At 33.1% G+C, this 17,996-nt stretch overlaps 7 protein-coding genes across 7 annotated transcripts; 4 read left to right on the top strand and 3 right to left on the bottom strand.

The window, feature by feature from the left end:
• The first annotated feature begins 432 nt into the window (after positions 1-432).
• LOC105230977 (probable cytochrome P450 313a4) lies at positions 433-4,008 on the top strand. The gene is made up of 8 exons (XM_011212038.4): positions 433-872; positions 944-1,147; positions 1,407-1,592; positions 1,706-1,775; positions 2,003-2,117; positions 2,189-2,353; positions 2,484-2,907; positions 2,976-4,008. The coding sequence occupies exons 1-8, from the start codon at positions 674-676 to the stop codon at positions 3,134-3,136; spliced, it is 1,524 nt and encodes a 507-aa protein (XP_011210340.2). The 5' UTR covers positions 433-673; the 3' UTR covers positions 3,137-4,008.
• A 112-nt stretch (positions 4,009-4,120) lies between these two features.
• Positions 4,121-4,951, top strand: LOC105230855 (60S ribosomal protein L32). The gene is made up of 3 exons (XM_011211851.4): positions 4,121-4,182; positions 4,410-4,509; positions 4,572-4,951. The coding sequence occupies exons 2-3, from the start codon at positions 4,417-4,419 to the stop codon at positions 4,881-4,883; spliced, it is 405 nt and encodes a 134-aa protein (XP_011210153.1). The 5' UTR covers positions 4,121-4,182; positions 4,410-4,416; the 3' UTR covers positions 4,884-4,951.
• Positions 4,952-5,377: 426 nt separating this feature from the next.
• On the bottom strand, positions 5,378-7,584 carry LOC105230854 (serendipity locus protein delta). The gene is made up of 2 exons (XM_011211850.4): positions 7,285-7,584; positions 5,378-6,741 (listed from the first exon to the last, which is right to left on the bottom strand). The coding sequence occupies exons 1-2, from the start codon at positions 7,430-7,432 to the stop codon at positions 5,441-5,443; spliced, it is 1,449 nt and encodes a 482-aa protein (XP_011210152.1). The 5' UTR covers positions 7,433-7,584; the 3' UTR covers positions 5,378-5,440.
• A 436-nt stretch (positions 7,585-8,020) lies between these two features.
• LOC105230852 (serendipity locus protein delta) lies at positions 8,021-9,706 on the top strand. The gene has a single exon (XM_011211848.4). It carries the CDS (start codon positions 8,251-8,253, stop codon positions 9,472-9,474), a length of 1,224 nt encoding a protein of 407 aa, XP_011210150.2. The 5' UTR covers positions 8,021-8,250; the 3' UTR covers positions 9,475-9,706.
• A 169-nt stretch (positions 9,707-9,875) lies between these two features.
• LOC105230853 (serendipity locus protein beta) lies at positions 9,876-11,458 on the bottom strand. The gene has a single exon (XM_011211849.4). It carries the CDS (start codon positions 11,209-11,211, stop codon positions 9,904-9,906), a length of 1,308 nt encoding a protein of 435 aa, XP_011210151.1. The 5' UTR covers positions 11,212-11,458; the 3' UTR covers positions 9,876-9,903.
• A 155-nt stretch (positions 11,459-11,613) lies between these two features.
• LOC105230850 (succinate--CoA ligase [ADP-forming] subunit beta, mitochondrial) lies at positions 11,614-15,654 on the top strand. The gene is made up of 8 exons (XM_049448267.1): positions 11,614-11,694; positions 11,793-11,864; positions 12,175-12,278; positions 12,954-13,106; positions 13,171-13,333; positions 13,393-13,657; positions 14,217-14,641; positions 14,714-15,654. The coding sequence occupies exons 2-8, from the start codon at positions 11,799-11,801 to the stop codon at positions 14,885-14,887; spliced, it is 1,350 nt and encodes a 449-aa protein (XP_049304224.1). The 5' UTR covers positions 11,614-11,694; positions 11,793-11,798; the 3' UTR covers positions 14,888-15,654.
• On the bottom strand, positions 15,546-17,815 carry LOC105230851 (beta-catenin-like protein 1). The gene is made up of 5 exons (XM_011211847.4): positions 17,656-17,815; positions 17,045-17,597; positions 16,105-16,973; positions 15,845-16,040; positions 15,546-15,780 (listed from the first exon to the last, which is right to left on the bottom strand). Exons 1-5 carry the CDS (start codon positions 17,683-17,685, stop codon positions 15,692-15,694), a joined length of 1,737 nt encoding a protein of 578 aa, XP_011210149.2. The 5' UTR covers positions 17,686-17,815; the 3' UTR covers positions 15,546-15,691.
• Positions 17,816-17,996: the final 181 nt, after the last annotated feature.

Here is a 17,996-nt window from a genome sequence, read left to right as displayed (position 1 = left end):
ATTAGCTTACATGCAACTAGTCCCTATTAAGTAAGCATACGTATTTATATAGTATTCATAATACATACTCACTTGCTATGAATATTTCAAGAGGTCAATGTATTGTAATTTATTATGACGTATAAAGTAATTCTCTTGTATGTCAATTGCAATTGGTGTTATGTTAAAAACGATTATAAATATTTAATATGAAATAAAAATACATGTCTTTAGAAGCATTACTGCCATTATCAAATCAACATACATACATAAATGTTTCTGTTAATAATAAGTTCAAAGAGCGCGTTGACCGCCATTACTTGGGTGACAATAAATTTCATTCTACATGCGTCTGCGTATGATATAAGAATGTTGGGACTACTTACGTCCGATTATTTTTGTATATTTCGTAATAGTGCTTTAAATTATCTAGTCATTTGCCCTTTGTATCAACTTATACACACTTATGCATATTTACCTGTACATACACATTATATAGCCACTGTTCATACCTACATACACATGTTGTATTAAAAAATTACAAAAATAAATTAATGTCAGTAAAACCATTAACTACTGCAAAATAGCCAGAAAATGTTGGTTTTACTTATATATATAGGAACTAATATAAAACAATGTAGACTGTCTTATTAAAGTTAGTTTCATCGAAAATTTATACTAATTACGTTCGAAAATGTCTCCAAGTACGGAAAATTATGATAATTGTTACTGTGTGCAATTGCGTTATACATTTGGAATCGTGTGTTTAATTTTAACTTCATATTTTTATATTTATATTAAACGTAAACAATTCAAAAATATCACAACGAAGATACCAACAATTTTTGGACTACCATTTATTGGGATAGCATATAAGTTGGTACCTATCAAAAGTGAGCTGATTTCAATACGTTAAATAAAAATATGCTAATCGAAATATATATTATTTTGTTGAAATCAATAGGATTTTTGTACATAATTAGTTCATATTTCGAAGAGTTCAATACATCAACATATTGCGCGTGGCTGGGCACTTATCCAGTAATTGTCACTATAGACCCAGATATAATCAAAACTGTTACATCATCAACGGAATTTCTGAGCAAAGCGGAAGTATTATATAATCCCATTAATAAGGCTATACCGAAGGGAATAATTACGAGCGAAGGTAATATTGATTGTAACAATACTGTAATGTGAATTGAGAAAATTGTGAAAATAATAAAATGAAATAGTTTAATTTTATTAACTAATTGTTATTAAAATATGACGAAAAACTTAAAATTATGTGATGCAACAATAAAAAAAAAATACATAATAAAATTAAATAATATCATATGTTACTCACAAAGCTTTTAATACTAACTTTCCGCACGTATGTATATTAAAACAAAATTATTTAACACCATCAATTTCCCAAATTTCAGTTAGTACATGGAAGCACAATCGCAAATTAATTAATGGTTATTTCAATCATAAGTTACTGATGAGCCTTTTTCCCCTTTTTAACCGAGGTGCGAATACTAGCGTTAAACGGTTGAGTAAACTTTCAAATGGTGGCGAACATAAGCTATTTGATCTTATTAAACGCGTTACTCTGGAGATAGCCATAGGCAAGTATTGAAGACTTAAACTAAAAAACCAATAAAGAAAACTTTAAGGTTCCAAATGCAATTATATTAAAATTAAAATTAAAATGACTTTCATATGATATTGTTTTTTTTAGAAGCCACTATGGGCGTTGACATGAGAGAAGGTGCCAGTGAAAATTATGAGCTTATCGATTTATTTACTATGTAAGTATTACCATACATAAATATAACATTAATAATAATAATATTAACATCATCTATGTTGGGTTCAATCGAAATTAACGTTTTTTTCTTGTTTTAATGTTCTTTCATAACTACGTAGTAATCACACATTTAATTACATCAATGTTAGAATAATTTAATTTAAGTTAATGTACATATTTTTACAAGAATTTCAAGTAAAATACTTTTACTGTTACTATATGCATCAGTTTAATGGAGAAAATTGCCGAAGATGCTGCGTGTTCTACATTGGGTCTCGGTTTCTTAGCGCGCACGCCCGATTATTACAAGTCGCGCCGTTCTTTGCGAAATTTTATGAATAAGGTTAAAAATATATGCTTAGATACATACATATATCCATTCTTACTAGAAAAGTTAATAATTATGTTCCTTAGTTAATAGAAGAGCGTACGAACAACAATAATATGTCTAAAGTTGAAGAATGGCAGTATGATGAAGAAACCATGAGCTCATTTTTAGATATTTCACTAAATTATTTCGATAATGGAAAATTTGCAAAGGAAGACGTTATCATAGAATCTATCAGCTTGATTGGTGCGGTAAGTAAGTGGAATAATTTTAAGCAAAACATAAATTTTCACAAAACTAAACCATACTACACTAACATGTTAAAATATAATGTAAATTAATTATTAATATATTTTTTATTAAAATAAATTATTTTTTTAGTCCTTCGAAACAGTTGCCACTGCAATTTATTCAGGCTTAGTAATGTTGTCTATGCATTCGGATGTTCAAGAGAAACTTTTTCAAGAAATCCATTCAATATGGTCAGAAAATGACATACAAGTTACTTACGATCATCTTAAAGAAGTTCCTTACCTAGATATGGTTGTTGCGGAAACGCTACGACTTATGCCATCAATACCAATAGTCGGACGTCAAACTATACATCAAACGAAATTAACGTCAGATTTAATTTTGCCACCAAAAATGCAAGTGATAGTACCAATATTCACTTTACATCGTGCGAAAACTTGGTGGGGACCAAAAGCACACCTCTTCAATCCCGACAATTTTCTGCCCGAAAACATAGCCAAACGAAATCCATATGTATATATGCCGTTTTCAAAAGGCGCCCGCAACTGCATTGGTAAGATGAAATGTTGCATGTGAACTACTTGTTTACAATTCCAAAGATTCACTTTAAATTATTTTCAGGTTGGCGTTATGCTGAGATCGCAGTAAGGATTATGCTTATAGTGCTTGTCCGGAACTTCAAATTCTCCACAGCATTCAAATATGAAGATCTACATTTCGTCGACCATATAAGTTTGTGGTATGACGTTGAACCAAATATAAAAGTTGAATTGAGAAAATGATGAAGCATCATGGAAATTTAAATTGCAGTAATAAACTAATACGAAATTATCCATAAAAATATATATATTTATGTAAATATACATTTTAATACTCCTATTGTAGTCGAATTAAATAAAAAGTGTAACCAGTCTATGTAAGATAACAATTTACAAGTATTTATAATTATTATTAATATTATTTGTGATTTTTTAAGTATTGAATAAAAATTGAAATCTATAATTCTTTATGTATGTTTCTTAAACAAAACCAGAAAAATTTCCTTCATAAAAAAGGTTTCTATACAAGAACTTGATTTTGATCGTTCAGTTTGGTTTGCGATAGTAATCTACTTGAACAACTTACTCGGAAATGGCAGCGTTGCTTTGGTCGAAAATCAATGCTAAATTTTATGTCAAATAAATAAGTTTTCAGAACAAAGACCTGATTTTGGTTTCAGTTTGTATGACAGCTATATGTTATAGTATTCCGTTAACTGCGGACGTGTGTAAAAGTTCAGATCGATATCTCGAATACAGACAGGGTGCCATGTTTAAATCGACTCCGGACGTCATGCCACAAATATATTTTATACGGTCTCCGACGTTTGTTCTTGTTGTTGTAGCGGCAGAAAACCTTCCTGAAGTTATCTTGAGGCATGGTGCCGAGTAGACAGTACTTGGCCGGATAAAAATTCAGGTCCGTTCCGTTTTCTTAGACCCGACTGCATTCGACGTTTCCTTTTGAGTGCCACGAACTTCGTGTCATAAGTCAGTTATAGATCCTCCTCTATTAGCAACAACAGCAAACATAAATAGCAATCGATTATAAAAAAAAAATAAATTATAAGTGAATTCCACATTATTTCTCAATTTTTAAATTATGGTTTACAAACATTGTTTTATTTTTTCACGGACTATTTAAATTCAAGTTAGTACAAGAACCGGAAATGTGTTTAATAATTGACTTGTACACACTGTTGAATGACACCAAGTGTCAAATTACGATTTACTCAATAGCGGCCAACTTTAAGTTTCTTTCTTTTTGACGTGCTCTTTCAGAAAAATCGGTGTGTAATTTCTAAAATAATCAGAAAATATTTATAACATCATTAATTTTTATAATATTCTGTGCCTTTTAATAAGAGTTTATATAACGAATAATGCACTTTGTGCTGAAATCTATCATCATTTTGGATGACTTTTATGCTATTCGAAAAATTTTGTTGACAATTAAAAGTTGGTTTTGATTTAGTGAAAAATGTTAATAAGAGAAATTTATATCTTATATTCATAGCGTAAAGATGACTATCCGCCCCGCATACAGGCCAAAAATTGTGAAGAAGCGCACCAAGCACTTCATCCGCCATCAATCGGATCGCTATGCTAAGCTTTCGGTGAGATTGGTAAAATTATGTTTTTCAATGTAATAAAACATTTTTTTTTTTTATTTTTGCAGCACAAATGGCGTAAACCAAAAGGTATTGACAACAGAGTACGTCGCCGTTTCAAGGGTCAGTACCTGATGCCTAACATTGGTTATGGTTCCAACAAACGCACCCGTCATATGCTGCCAACTGGCTTCAAGAAGTTCTTGGTTCACAATGTCCGTGAATTAGAGGTGTTGTTAATGCAAAATCGTGAATATTGCGGAGAAATCGCCCACGGCGTATCTTCCAAAAAGCGGAAGGAAATTGTTGAGCGCGCCAAGCAGCTGTCGATCCGTCTCACCAATCCCAACAGTCGCTTGCGATCACAGGAGAACGAATAAACTTAAGTTTTTCGGTGTTCTTTTTTATTTTCGCCAACAACTTAAATATAAAATCTGAAAATTAAGTATCTGAACCGAGTATTCATGTTAGAACAGTGCATGCAGTCAGTGAATGCAAAACAGCTCCAACATTTGGCCATTAACTGTGATAGTTTTACTAATTGAATTGGTGATTCAAGTGACAATTCAAAACAGTTGACAAAAAAATTTTTGAAGATTATAAAAATGTAGAGAAAAGGCCACATTTGATACATTTGGTAAAGTGAACACTGCACGCGAAATTTAAAAAATTTCTAATCTCCCAATCACAACCAAAAAGTTTAATTCCAGACCACATGCATTCATTTTGAATTAGGAACCGACTCCGAAATTTTTCAATTACAATATATAGAGAAAATTTCATGGTCTTAGCATATTGATACTGCACCAGGCGCTAGTTTGTTTAAGGTACCATATTCATTTTCCCATCCCAACCTCAAGTTCTTACTTCACGGTTGTTTTAGAAATAAAATTCCTTTAACATTTATTAAAATTTCTTAAAAAAAAAAGCATGTAATTTACTGGTTGTTATCATCACCTAAAATAACGTCATGGTCACTTTCCAAATGTTTCTCCAAATTTTCTTTATTATCAAATGATCGGCTGCAAATTACACAGCTAAACTCTTTCTGTGGAGATGTGTCAAATTTCGATATTAGCGTAGATACGGCTTCCTTTGTTTCGTTAAGTTCCTGTTCGTCTAATAGCTGTGCCACTTTTGAGCGACTAGAAGGAAGTTCTATATTATGCGATTTCATATGCATTTTTAGCGTATAACGTTCGGTGAAGGACTTTGAGCAGTGCGTGCAATGGTGTCTCGGCCTATTTTCTTGATGAATAAGCATGTGGTGATTATACGTTTTTCTTGACCTAAATGACTGGTTACATATACTGCATATAAGCGGGTTTTCTTCGGCTTCATGACGCATACGATGGTTGTAAAGCATATTATCCAAAGAAAACCGTTCCCCACATTTTTCGCATTGATATTCCTTTTTGTCCCAATGTTTACGCATGTGGCGCAATGTATTTACTGGTCTAGTGAAACGTTTATCGCAGTACCGACACTCGAACTCTGTCTTGCCTTCATGCAGATTCATATGTAATTCCAAGTATTCTTGGTCTCTACGAACTACTCCACATATAGGGCAAATAAATTGTTTTATGTCATGCGCTGAGCTTATGTGCCTTTGAAGTTCAGATTTCGTTTTAAAAATTAATCCACAAACAACACATTCCTGGCTCTTTTCCCCAAACATTTTATCGGCGTTCCATTCGTCCTCATCATCATTAAACTCTTTGTCACTGTGCATGCTTTCCTCATCTAGAATCGTGCTTTCAACACTTTCCTCATTTCCAACTATTTCTATGAACTCTTCCTTGGGCTCCAAATCCGGCTCAAAGGCGTCTTCTATCTGACCATCGTCTTCAACGATCATTGCTTCGGCAATAGACTCATCATAATCGATCTGTTCTAACTTCAGTTCGCCAGACAAAACTGATCTCAATTTCTCAGTTAAACGTTTTTGAAATGAAAGCAGATTAACCATTAAATTATCGTATTCGGCTAATTCATCACAACATTCCAAGCAAATACTTGCGACCCCTTGAAACACCAGATTTGTTTTTACACAATGGGCCAGATGTTGTAATACGACCTGAACTGGTTTTCCTGATGCCGGCACTTTGCATGTTTCAATATTTTGGAATGTTTGGTTCGAGGGTTTGTCCGATTTACCACACAAAAAGCAATACTCGCTGGTTAATTCTCGAATGGTACTTGCAGTGTCAGTATAATCGAGTTCAGCCCTAGATTTTGCTGGAAATATAAAATTTCAATTTGTGATTATTGCTTACATTTCATTTTTATGCAATAATTTATTACGGGCTATCTACAAAAATCTTTAGAATTGCATCAAATTTTTTCTATTTGTTCATAGACTGTATGTTTTATTATAAAACGAGAGAAACCGTTCAATTCATATAAACAACATGGAATTGGATAAGGTTCATTGTAATTTATTAAAATGTTACGCAAAACTGCAGACTAGCTTAAGCTAATAGAATACAATGTTTACAATGCAATTTGAAACAGAATAGGTGATTGGTTCCCATTTGAATTGACCGGTTAAATTTATTATTATAATTTCATAGAAGTCGATTTCGACCTTTATCGATTTGGGTAAAGGCGACACATTAACTAACCACTGAAAAGTGGGGTTAGGGATGGTTAGTCGATATCCGATTTATAAGCTATACCTCCGCGTTATTTTCAATTTTAAGATCGACTACTTATTTAAGTGATGGGCAAATACCACAAATAACTAATGGAGCTGATAACATTTCAAGTCGGTAACTTTACCTGTGTCTATTCCGTGCATCGCTCTTAGATGAAATGAAAGTGTTGTCGTACTTTTGTTGTATTTTAACAATTTATTGCACTCTTTGCACTTCACTCTTCTACCTTCGTCAACTTTGACAAAATGCCGCCAAACTGCACTCACTCGCATTATATCAATTTAGATATCGGTTAAAATGTTTTTTCGTAGTCTTCACAAGCTAAATTTATGAAATATTGCATACAAAGTAAATAACTAAATGGTCGACCATCGCTGGCGATAAGGGAACGAATGGAATTAATGAAACAAAGGATGGTATATCAGTGATAGAATAATGTCGGAAAATCACATCGCTTATATTTGCATAGACTGTTTAGTGGTAATGAGCAGTATTTGCCATCGTCAATTAAGAACTGTTATTAAGTAAAAATTGTACAATATTTAATACGTAAGAAAAACTGTTCAAGCAAATAAAAGTGGCACCGGCAAATTACTGCCAAAATGCACCAAGACCATAGATTTTGTATGGTGCTTACATAAATAAACGTGGCGGCAACACTGAGTGTTGGAACCAAAATCAAATCAAATCAAATTTTGACGTCTTGTTAAGAAATAATTTCTGTAATTTTTCTTATAAATTTCTTGATGTGCGATGTTTAATGCTTGCATAAATGAATGAAAGTATTATTAATATTGTAATTCGTTTTTCATTTTATTTATTTTGTACAAATTTAAGATTTAAAAGTGGCAACATCCCTAAGGCATATTCTCTACCTCTGTTCGATAAATGAGTTTTATGCTCTATATCGATAAGAGCGACGTTTGATAAACTCATTTGTTAACTTTTTGCACAACACTTATGCTTTCGCTTTTATAAAAAATACGTTTTAATAAATTTGACAGTTATTCACCTCATTAACAACAAATACATATATACAAACATTGTTGGATGTGTTGAACTCGTTTGGGTCTGCAAAAACAACTTAAGTATGCGTTGCCTTCTTTGCAGAGTGTTCCTAAATGAATGCGATGAAATTGAAGACATCAATAAAAAATCTCCTTTTTCTAAAAAGTCTCTCCGTTCAATTGTGGAATATTTAGCAAAAATATCTAAACCGCCTCTTGTTGTAGCATGGACTAATCAATTCAATGAATGCTATATTTGTAAAACTTGCTACTACGATCTTTTATTATACGACGAGCATATGGTCAAATTGTTGGAAATACAAAAACGTATTATTTCATTCTTGCGGAATCCAGAGCTCAGCGACGAGCTTATAGCAACGCAAGCGTTGGATGAATGCATAGAAGATGGTAATATAAAAATAGAAGAAATCGATATAAGTATTCAAAGCACAACCGGAGAGAGTTTCACTGGTGATGAAAATAATACTGATAAGACGTTTATAGAAAGAGAAGAAAAACCCGAGTCTATTACTGATGATGGCGAAGATTTCAGAGATATAGAAGAACTGGTATTGGATACAATTAAAGACCCTCCCGCTAGTGTTCGCAAGTACAACATTCCATCTAAATGTGAAATATGTAGTACAGTTTACAAAAGTAAAGCACTTCTGAATAGACATATAAACGTTGCACATAAACCATCTAAACAAATTTGGAAATGTGAAGTTTGCGGCATTATCGCAAAAGATGAAGAATATTTGGAATTGCATAAAAATATCCACGAAGGAAGATCTGATTTGGAATGCCGTTTCTGCAATAAACGTTATTCTCGCAAAATCAATGTTATTCGACATATGCACAAACATTGGGACAAAAAAAATTTTCAGTGTGAAAGATGTGGACTAAGGTTCTCCGAGTTACCACTTTACTATAATCACAAATTGCAACATGATGCTGAAGATGACCCGCTGATTTGTGCAGTATGTAACCAATCCTTCAAAACGCGACGTACTTATAGAAACCATTTATGGGTACATCGTGATGATCGCCCACGTTATAGCTGTGAAATTTGCGGGAAGTCGTTTGTTGAAAAATATACACTTAAAGTTCATCTCAGATGTCATACTGATAAAGATGCAGAACGCATAGGGGGAAGAAGAAAAATGAAACCTTCTGTGCACCAGGAAGAAAATACCTTCGAATGTATTATATGCTCCGATCAATTTTCTTCCAGGGATATATGCAATCAGCATATGAAAGAACAACACGATGTAATTCTAAAATCGGAAGACAAACTTATTATTTGAAATAAATAAAAATTTAGTCATTTTAGATATCTGTATATCTTTTTATTTGGACCTCGGAGACATAATACAGGCAATTATATAATTAGAGCAAACTTGGATATAAACGAACTATTATTTAACATAGTTCTAGTTACTGGCTCTGAATAACATAATTTGTGTTTTCTTTAAATTATATGAAACATAGTACTGTGATTTCGATTGTACATCCATATCAAATTATTTGGTTATTTGAAAATGGCCTTTTACGTAATATGAGGCTTTCTGGTAATATTTTAAAGAAATAAAAAAAACAGAAAACAATTACTAGTGATGAACCAAACACGTATATATATATATGTACATAAATTAATACCTAAGAGTTAAATATAAATCAGTGAAATACTAATCTATAACATAAAAAATTACTGATGAAGCAATTGTTATATTTTTTTAAAATGTACTCGTGTGAACATATTTCAGATGATAGTCTAAATTTGCTTGGGCACTAAACATTTGTCCGCATATATGACAAGCTTTCTTTGACTCGTTATCGACCACATCAAATTCAGAAAAATTATTGATCGTTAAGGATTTAAGTATAACGTCGTGTTCCTTCTCCATATGTTTATTTAGATGATCCTTAGCTGTAAATATTTGATCACAAATTACACAATTGAATTTGATATCCTGGGTTTGTACTCGTTCGTTATCTGGTGGGATATCTTGTTGCTGCTCCTTTACTTGAGCGACGTCGCTGGAATTCATTGCTTCAGGATGCGTTCGTTTGTGAACTTTAAGAGTATATTTTTCTGTAAATGTTTTAGTGCAATATTCACATTTATAACGAGGCCGGTCCGCCCGATGTGTTATCATATGATGACGGTACGTGCGCTTAGTTTTAAAAACTTGTGAACAAACCTCACACTGAAGTGGTTGTTCTTCAGCTTCGTGTTGTAGTTTATGATTGTATAACACGGTTGTTTGTGAAAAACAGAGGCCACACTTATCGCATTGATACTTTTTGGAATTGAAATGTACTTCCATGTGACGAATTGTGCTAATTTTTGTTGAAAATTCTTTGTCACAAAAACGACATTGGTTCTCATTTCGTCCATCATGCGTGTTCATATGCAGCAATACGTAGTCTTCATTACGATGACTGTAATTACACAATTCGCAGCTAAATTTTTTATGTGCATTTGTTATATGTTTTTTTAACCCTGATTTTGTTTGGAATCGCATGGCGCAAAAATCACACTTAGTACCAGTCGTACGATTTCTCTTATTTATTCCACATGGACTTGTTGAACGGTTCTCCGATTTTTCTCCAATAGCATCATCTATGGTTTGCGCAATTTCAGTATCCGAAATTTGAGCATCATCAAAGAAATGGTCGTTGGTCAATTCATCTAGTGCGCTCATATCCGAATCAAATTCATTATCAAAATCAGAATCAACTCCCAAAACTGCTTTTTCTATTAAATCAAGAAGGGCACGTTGCTTCTTTAAAGCTTTCATAAGGTAAGTGTCATATTCCACCACATCAAAATGGCATGTTGTGCATACAGATTCGCCATAGCCAATATATAGCTCAGAATTCGCGTGACGTGCTAAGTAAGATAAAACATCCTTAAAAGATTTCTTTGATGCCGGACATGTACTGCTATCGACGAGTCTCTGATTTTGCGTAGATAAGATTTTCCTCCGACATAAAAAACACCTTTTTTGACAACTTTCTGTATTCACAGTGTTCATCATTATTTGCTTTTGTAAGTGAAAAGCTTCAATAAGCACAAATTTCTAAAATTTGAAATGTGTATAGAGAATTTTAAAATAGGAGCTGTAAAAATATCAACAATCTTTGTGGTGTTAGTTATTGATGAGGGTTTGTTTATTTATTATTGCATAATCGATTAAAACTTATCGATAGTCGTAGAAATGTGTAAAATGACATATCAACACTTCATTACAATCCAATTGTTAAATGTTTATTTACGTATTTATCACACGAAATTACAAATCTAGGTGACGGCAAAACTATTCTTTGCAATAAACAGCGATTGTAGTTTGAAAAATCCAACACTGTTTTTTTTATAATTTTCTGTGTGTACAAATGCCTTACGTCTCGATTCATTGAAACAGTTTTGACTTGGCAGCACTTTGATTTTGACATTGTATAGGATTCTTCTACAGTCGAGTCACTCGTTTTTCTCACATATTTGCTGTCGACAATTTTTGGTGGTTGGAATAATATAGATTTTTTTAATATATTTTCCGAATAATTTACAACCGCTATATAATATATTAATATATAAATTTTTTAATTACAACCGCACTAGTTAAATATGGCTGCTTTATTGTCTCGGACGGGTATTTTGAATGAAATCGTAAACCCAAAGGTTGGGCAGAAGGTATGGTGGATTTTTTGGCAAATTTTTTACATAATTGTTGAGATTTGCAGTATGTTGTTGGGTGGATGGTGAAGATATGAGACTTCATTAGCAATGTCTGAAACGTTTAATCAACTGTTGACTATCAAATTCTCAGCTGACATTCTTTTTAGAGTTCATTATCAGTGACGTAATTAATTAAAGTCGTTGTAATTATTGTATTGTTTAATTAGGGAATATAACGTTTTTAGTATACAAACGTAAACAAATTCACTCACAGATATGCCTGTTGATCTATTTTTCTTTTGCAATTTAATTGTCTTTTTTCCAGATTCTTGCGCTTGCCACCAGTGGAAGTCTGCAGAAAAGAAACCTTAATGTTCAAGAACATGTATCATACACTTTACTTAATGAAGCCGGTATCCCAACTCCAAAGTAAGTTAGTTCATATTTAAAAATACCTGTTTAATCAATTATTAAACAGATTTATTGAAGTTATATACAAATTATTTGTATATTGGCTATTTTTGTTTGACTTCGAAACGTTAAACCAAAACATTGTTTCTCCGGAAATTCTATACATTTTAAATTTTCGCTAAGGCTAGTGTTTTCTCTGCAATACAAAAAAACAAATGCTAAATGAAAAGCATACATATATTGAACTTATACAATTACGCAATTTTAATTAGTCGCTTATCAACAACATTAGTAAAGTTTTGATGCTAAATGAGCAATTTCAGCAGACTTTGTACCTAGCTTGAGATTTGCTGTTTGGCATACACACATAGTAATTTCAGGGCGATGTGTAAATAAATAAAAAATATGCAATAATTATACACATATGTGATTATTTAATGTTCCATAATTAGGTTTAATATTTATAGTGGAGGATTTAAAATATCTAACATAATAAACAGTAAAATATATAGAGTAAATTTTTTCTATTTAATATTCAGTTCATTTCTCAGATCTTGTTTACAAACGAAGGTTCAAGTTGTATACATTATAATACGTACACGTATGTTATCTTTATGGTTGAATACATCATGATGAGTTGGATTACGCTCTATTAGCGCTGATAATTTGTATACATTGCCAACCATTTTTCAGATTTGGTGTTGCGAAGTCCGGTCAAGAAGCCAAAGAAATTGCCCAAAAACTCGATACGAATAATCTTGTGTTGAAAGCGCAAGTTTTGGCTGGTGGACGCGGAAAAGGTCATTTTAAGAATGGCTTAAAGGGTGGTGTACGCGTTGTAAATACGTAAGAATTTGATTTAATAAACTTTAAATACACTATTATTTAGCAATACTTAATTCAATCGTAGACCTACCGAAGCTCAAGAAATTGCCAGCAAGATGGTAAATCAACTTTTAGTAACCAAGCAAACTGGGGCTGCTGGTCGTATCTGTAATTCTGTTATGGTTGCGGAGCGCAAATTCCCACGCCGCGAATTCTATTTTGCCGTAATGATGGAGCGAGCCTTTAATGTTTGTATATAAACATATTATCCTTTAAAATTATTAATTTGAAAACTACTCAAAAAAAGGGTCCAGTTATCATTGCTTCATCTCAAGGTGGTGTTAATATTGAGGAAGTGGCTGCCGAAAACCCTGATGCTATTGTTTATGAACCAATTGATATTAAGGTTGGGTTGACACCTGATCAAGCAGCTAAAGTGGTGAATTCCGTTGGTTTGGGCGAATTCCAAGAGGAAACCGTAAAAATGCTAATGAACATGTATCAGCTGTTCGTAAAGAAGGACGCTTTACTCATTGAAATTAATCCTTATGCAGAGGATGCTCTCGAAGGCTGTAAGTATTTTGTAAAATTAAAGAGTCGTTAAACTAATTAACATAATGTTATCTAATTTAATCATTATTAACAAAAATACCCATGACTCCATCAATCAATTACGAAATGTAAATCGATGGAATTAATGTCAACAAATTAAAAAAATATATCCCTTTATCAAACATTTAATGCCATAATAACGGCAGGTTCCTGTAAGTAATATGCCTTTTAAATTAGTAATCATAAATAATTTCTAAATAGCTTTTTGCAACCGACACTTTTTATTAGTTCTAAAACGGCCGGTTTAATAATTTTTTTTAAGCATGCCATTTATGTAAATTGATATTTTCAAAATTTAACATTATCGAGTATTATAAATATTTAAACACAAATTATTATTATTGATTTATTAAAAGTATCTAAATACCAAATACCGGTGCACATTAGTTCATTAGTAGACCTTAAAATGTAGAAATTCGTATAAATTTGTCTCATTCCTTTTCTGATATATAATTTTCGAGTTAAAACCAACTGAATATACAAATTTTTAATATAAATAAATATTTTGTCTTAACTTAGTCTTCGCATTGGATGCTAAATTCCGTTTTGATGATAATGCTGAATTTCGTCAGAAGGAATTGTTTGCATTGCGTGACTGGACTCAAGAGGACCCCAAAGAAGTGGAGGCAGCTAAATTCGATCTGAACTACATTGCTTTAGACGGCACCATCGGCTGCATGGTGAACGGCGCTGGTTTAGCTATGGCCACCATGGATATTATTAAACTCTATGGCGGGGATCCAGCTAATTTCCTTGATGTCGGTGGCGGCGCAACAGCACAAGCTGTTAAGGAAGCCTTCAAGATTATTACTGCCGACCCGAAAGTTCACTGTATTCTTGTAAACATTTTCGGTGGTATTATGCGTTGTGATGTTATTGCCGAGGGCATTATTGCTGCTGCCAAAGATTTAAACATGAAAATGCCTATAGTAGTTAGACTGCAGGTAAGCATAGATGGTTGATTTCTTTTGAAAATATCATATTGATACAAATAATTATTATTGTGTATTTTTAAGGGCACAAATGTGAACGAGGCACGAGAATTGATTCGCCAATCCGGTTTGAGGATTATTCCCCGTCACGATTTGGACGAAGCTGCCAATTTGTCTGTGCATTTGGCTCAAATTGTCCATTTAGCGCGAGAAATGAACATGGATGTTAGCTTCGAGATCCCAGACAGCGTGAAGTAGATATTCCAGATTCTCGAATTAAAAGTAGTTCAACATTAGCAACACCTACACGTCGAAAACAAAACAACATAATACGAAGTATAAAAAACACCAGACGATTTGAAATTAAGATTGGTCTTTTAGAATTTGCAAAAATTGTTAAGTGATTTTAAGTAAAAGGTTGCAAATATTTTAAATGTACAATATTTGTTATTAAAGTTGAAATTTTACCTAATTTTGGCGCAATTTTTGCAAATTATTATGTTAACCGCTTTTCTTATAATTTCCTTTATCTTTCATTCTCATTTGTCCACTCATTGCTATCTTTGATGTGGACGTACGTAGTTGTAGTGGTCACAAATCAACTTTTAGTATATTTGTGTTAAAATCTCTATTTTATATTATTATTATTTCTTCTAATTTTAAAATAATTTATTGTAACTACACATAGATAAAAGCACATTGTTGAACAATTAAATTGTATGAAAAACAGCTGTTTTAAACAGAAACTCTTACACTGTTGCCTGTTTCACCTATAACTGTTAATAGAATCAAACTAATTATATATTTCAATTCAAAACTAGCAAAAAGCCTGGCCCAAAAAGTGGTAGTGATGGAGGTGGCAGTCCCATTTGCAAACCCAAGAAAAAAGTCACTTGTGACAAAAAACCGAAATGAATTAAGTAATTATTATGGAATTTTCATTTATTTTTTCAAAATTGTATGTATTTGTTTGCACATTATACCAAAAGCAATTTATTAAACAAGTTTTCGGCTTCATAAAAACGGACATGCCTCAGTTGTTGTTTGTTTTATGAATACATTTTAGAACCTGTCAATCAATGAAACGATATGTGATTGCTCCTGTTCCTTCCAATCGGCATCACCGTCGTCGCCCAAATTCCCGGCGTATTCTATAATTAATAGTTTTTGTTTTTTATTTAAAAAAATTTTGAGTATGAAATAATGATCACCAACCTCGCATAACATTCCTTATAGTTTTCATTGATGAACCCCGTAAATTCAAAATTTGTACAACTCGTTGCTTCACCGTATCCGCAGTGGCTGATACTTCTAAAATAATATAGTCTATTCGCTGCAACGTGAAAAGTCCGCCTGTCAATCGCTTGATGTAGTTATTTTCTGCTTCCTCATCTTCATCGATTTCAGTATTCTAAAGAAAATAAAATGTACGCGTTTGAGTTAGGAATTTTAAATAATTAGCATAAACTAGCTACCTTTTCTTGTTGATCTATTTCCCGGTCTACGGTTTCTACTTTTTCCAAGTATTTCAAATGCAACTCTAGCAACCGATCTACTTTTTCGTGGTCATTCTCGGTGAATTTCGATAACAGTCTTTGTCGTTGCGCTCCTCTACAATTTCTCAGCATCGAAGCTATCACTGAACAAACATGCTCCTCGTGCTCATCCGATGATAATAGATGTTTCTTATTGCGTTTCGGTGTCTTCATGAACAATGGGAAAATTGTACGAAGTCCAAGTATGTCTACGAATTTATTACAGTTTTCACGACCATCTGGACCAGACATGGCATGATCGAGCACTTTCAGCGAACCATTTCGTGACATCTTTTTCTCTCGCAACATTAAATTCATAAGCTGCAAGCCTTCGCCTTTCAGAAAACGATCTCGGTTTTCTTTGGCCATCAGCGCTGAACAAAGGCAATTGAATAGATTTTCCATATATTCCTGTTCCTCCGTGGAGGATGGATCATGTCGCTTATAAATAGCTAGCTGTTGCAGTAATACATCAATGCCATCAATAGTGCCAAGCATTAGACGATTATCGTTGTTTGTTTGTATTAGTATGGAAAGGATTTCACTACAATAAAGTTTATTGGGATCAAAGGGTGACTTTTGTTTGAGCCTTTTAAGTAGCCAAGCAAGTAGGCCTTGCTCAGCTGCTTCTCTAACAATATCACTGTGCATTTCTGTTAAATTTTCCACGATGGCCAAAGAGTTATGAACTCCATCTGCTTCTTCTTTTACTTCTTCGTTGAGACGTTCTAAATTTTGTACTAAAAGTGCACAGACCTGTTGTTTACGTAAAGCTTCAATCAAAATTTCTGCTCCCTCACTACTCTCTCCTGCAATATTTTATTTATAAAATTATATTAAAGGTAATTAATTTTCAATTGTTTAATTGTACAGACTTTACCTAATATATCTACATCGGTGACTTCTTGCAAGAGATCCACAATAGCAACTGCTATGTCTGTATTTGGATGTGCGAGTAATTCCAAGATACTAGGTATGCCATGCAATTCCACCAAAACTGGGTAAAGATCTGGCACTGTCGCAACTCCTTTTAACTCCTGTATGACTGAATGCAGATCAACTTCCGATTCCATAAACTTTTCTGGATTATCAGGATATTTGATTCTCATTTCCTGGTTTTTCAAATTACGTTTTTCAAAAACCAGTAGCAATTTCTTAAGTCCAACTTCATCAAGTACGTCACCTTCCGCATCTTCGTTTTCTACATAATTCAATATATTGATTCGCTCTTCTTCGGTCAGCTCAGGACCGAAAAAGGAATCCAATGATGGAACATCAGGTTTCACGAAATCTGCTGACTCTTTGGCTTGCTCAATGCGGCGCATTCGCTTTGATTTTTCATCCCTTTTAACATATCGAGTAGATCTGTCCTCCGAGGAATTCAATAAGTAATCATCATCGTCATCATGTGGACGTTTTGGAGTCTGCTCTGGCTGTAGGGTTATTGCGGTGGTAAAATCATTATTGTTTTCGAATTGCGGTGTTTCTTACCTTGAAAGACAGTAGTTCACCGACATCCATATTTATTTGATATTAGTGATATTTTTATAAATAAGAATGTTAAAAATTCAAGTGAAGAATGTTTACAATATTTTTTATTTTGACAATTAATGCGGCATGAGAACAATGATGTTGCCACCTTAATTTAAAACTGTAATGTTGCCAGGCTGCCAATATAACATTTTACTGGCAATATGTCGAGAATGCAGTGTTCGAAATAACGGGTGGGCCATCTAACGTTTTAAATTTGAATTATCTATATTTCGACATTGGAAACGTTAAATTCTATTCGGAAAGTGACAGATATTCAGTAAAAAGTCTAAAATTTACGA

This window comes from Bactrocera dorsalis, chromosome 2, assembly GCF_023373825.1.
Source record: "Bactrocera dorsalis isolate Fly_Bdor chromosome 2, ASM2337382v1, whole genome shotgun sequence".
Classification (NCBI taxonomy): domain Eukaryota; kingdom Metazoa; phylum Arthropoda; class Insecta; order Diptera; family Tephritidae; genus Bactrocera; species Bactrocera dorsalis.
This window is presented reverse-complemented; position numbering and strand designations above follow the sequence as displayed.

Excerpts from the sequence above, each read along its gene's own strand:
- LOC105230977 (XM_011212038.4), top strand. The coding sequence starts at position 674 with ATGTCTCCAAGTACGGAAAATTATGATAATTGTTACTGTGTGCAATTG. Across the intron at positions 1,593-1,705 it reads TACTCTGGAGATAGCCATAG|AAGCCACTATGGGCGTTGAC; the intron begins GCAAGTATTGAA and ends TGTTTTTTTTAG. Across the intron at positions 2,354-2,483 it reads CTATCAGCTTGATTGGTGCG|TCCTTCGAAACAGTTGCCAC; the intron begins GTAAGTAAGTGG and ends TTATTTTTTTAG.
- LOC105230855 (XM_011211851.4), top strand. The coding sequence starts at position 4,417 with ATGACTATCCGCCCCGCATACAGGCCAAAAATTGTGAAGAAGCGCACC. Across the intron at positions 4,510-4,571 it reads ATCGCTATGCTAAGCTTTCG|CACAAATGGCGTAAACCAAA; the intron begins GTGAGATTGGTA and ends TTATTTTTGCAG.
- LOC105230854 (XM_011211850.4), bottom strand. The coding sequence starts at position 7,432 with ATGCGAGTGAGTGCAGTTTGGCGGCATTTTGTCAAAGTTGACGAAGGT. Across the intron at positions 6,742-7,284 it reads GATGCACGGAATAGACACAG|CAAAATCTAGGGCTGAACTC; the intron begins GTAAAGTTACCG and ends TTATATTTCCAG.
- LOC105230852 (XM_011211848.4), top strand. The coding sequence starts at position 8,251 with ATGCGTTGCCTTCTTTGCAGAGTGTTCCTAAATGAATGCGATGAAATT.
- LOC105230853 (XM_011211849.4), bottom strand. The coding sequence starts at position 11,211 with ATGATGAACACTGTGAATACAGAAAGTTGTCAAAAAAGGTGTTTTTTA.
- LOC105230850 (XM_049448267.1), top strand. The coding sequence starts at position 11,799 with ATGGCTGCTTTATTGTCTCGGACGGGTATTTTGAATGAAATCGTAAAC. Across the intron at positions 13,334-13,392 it reads TGATGGAGCGAGCCTTTAAT|GGTCCAGTTATCATTGCTTC; the intron begins GTTTGTATATAA and ends ACTCAAAAAAAG. Across the intron at positions 13,658-14,216 it reads AGAGGATGCTCTCGAAGGCT|TCTTCGCATTGGATGCTAAA; the intron begins GTAAGTATTTTG and ends GTCTTAACTTAG.
- LOC105230851 (XM_011211847.4), bottom strand. The coding sequence starts at position 17,685 with ATGGATGTCGGTGAACTACTGTCTTTCAAG. Across the intron at positions 17,598-17,655 it reads GTGAACTACTGTCTTTCAAG|CCAGAGCAGACTCCAAAACG; the intron begins GTAAGAAACACC and ends ATAACCCTACAG. Across the intron at positions 15,781-15,844 it reads TATAAGGAATGTTATGCGAG|AATACGCCGGGAATTTGGGC; the intron begins GTTGGTGATCAT and ends TATTAATTATAG.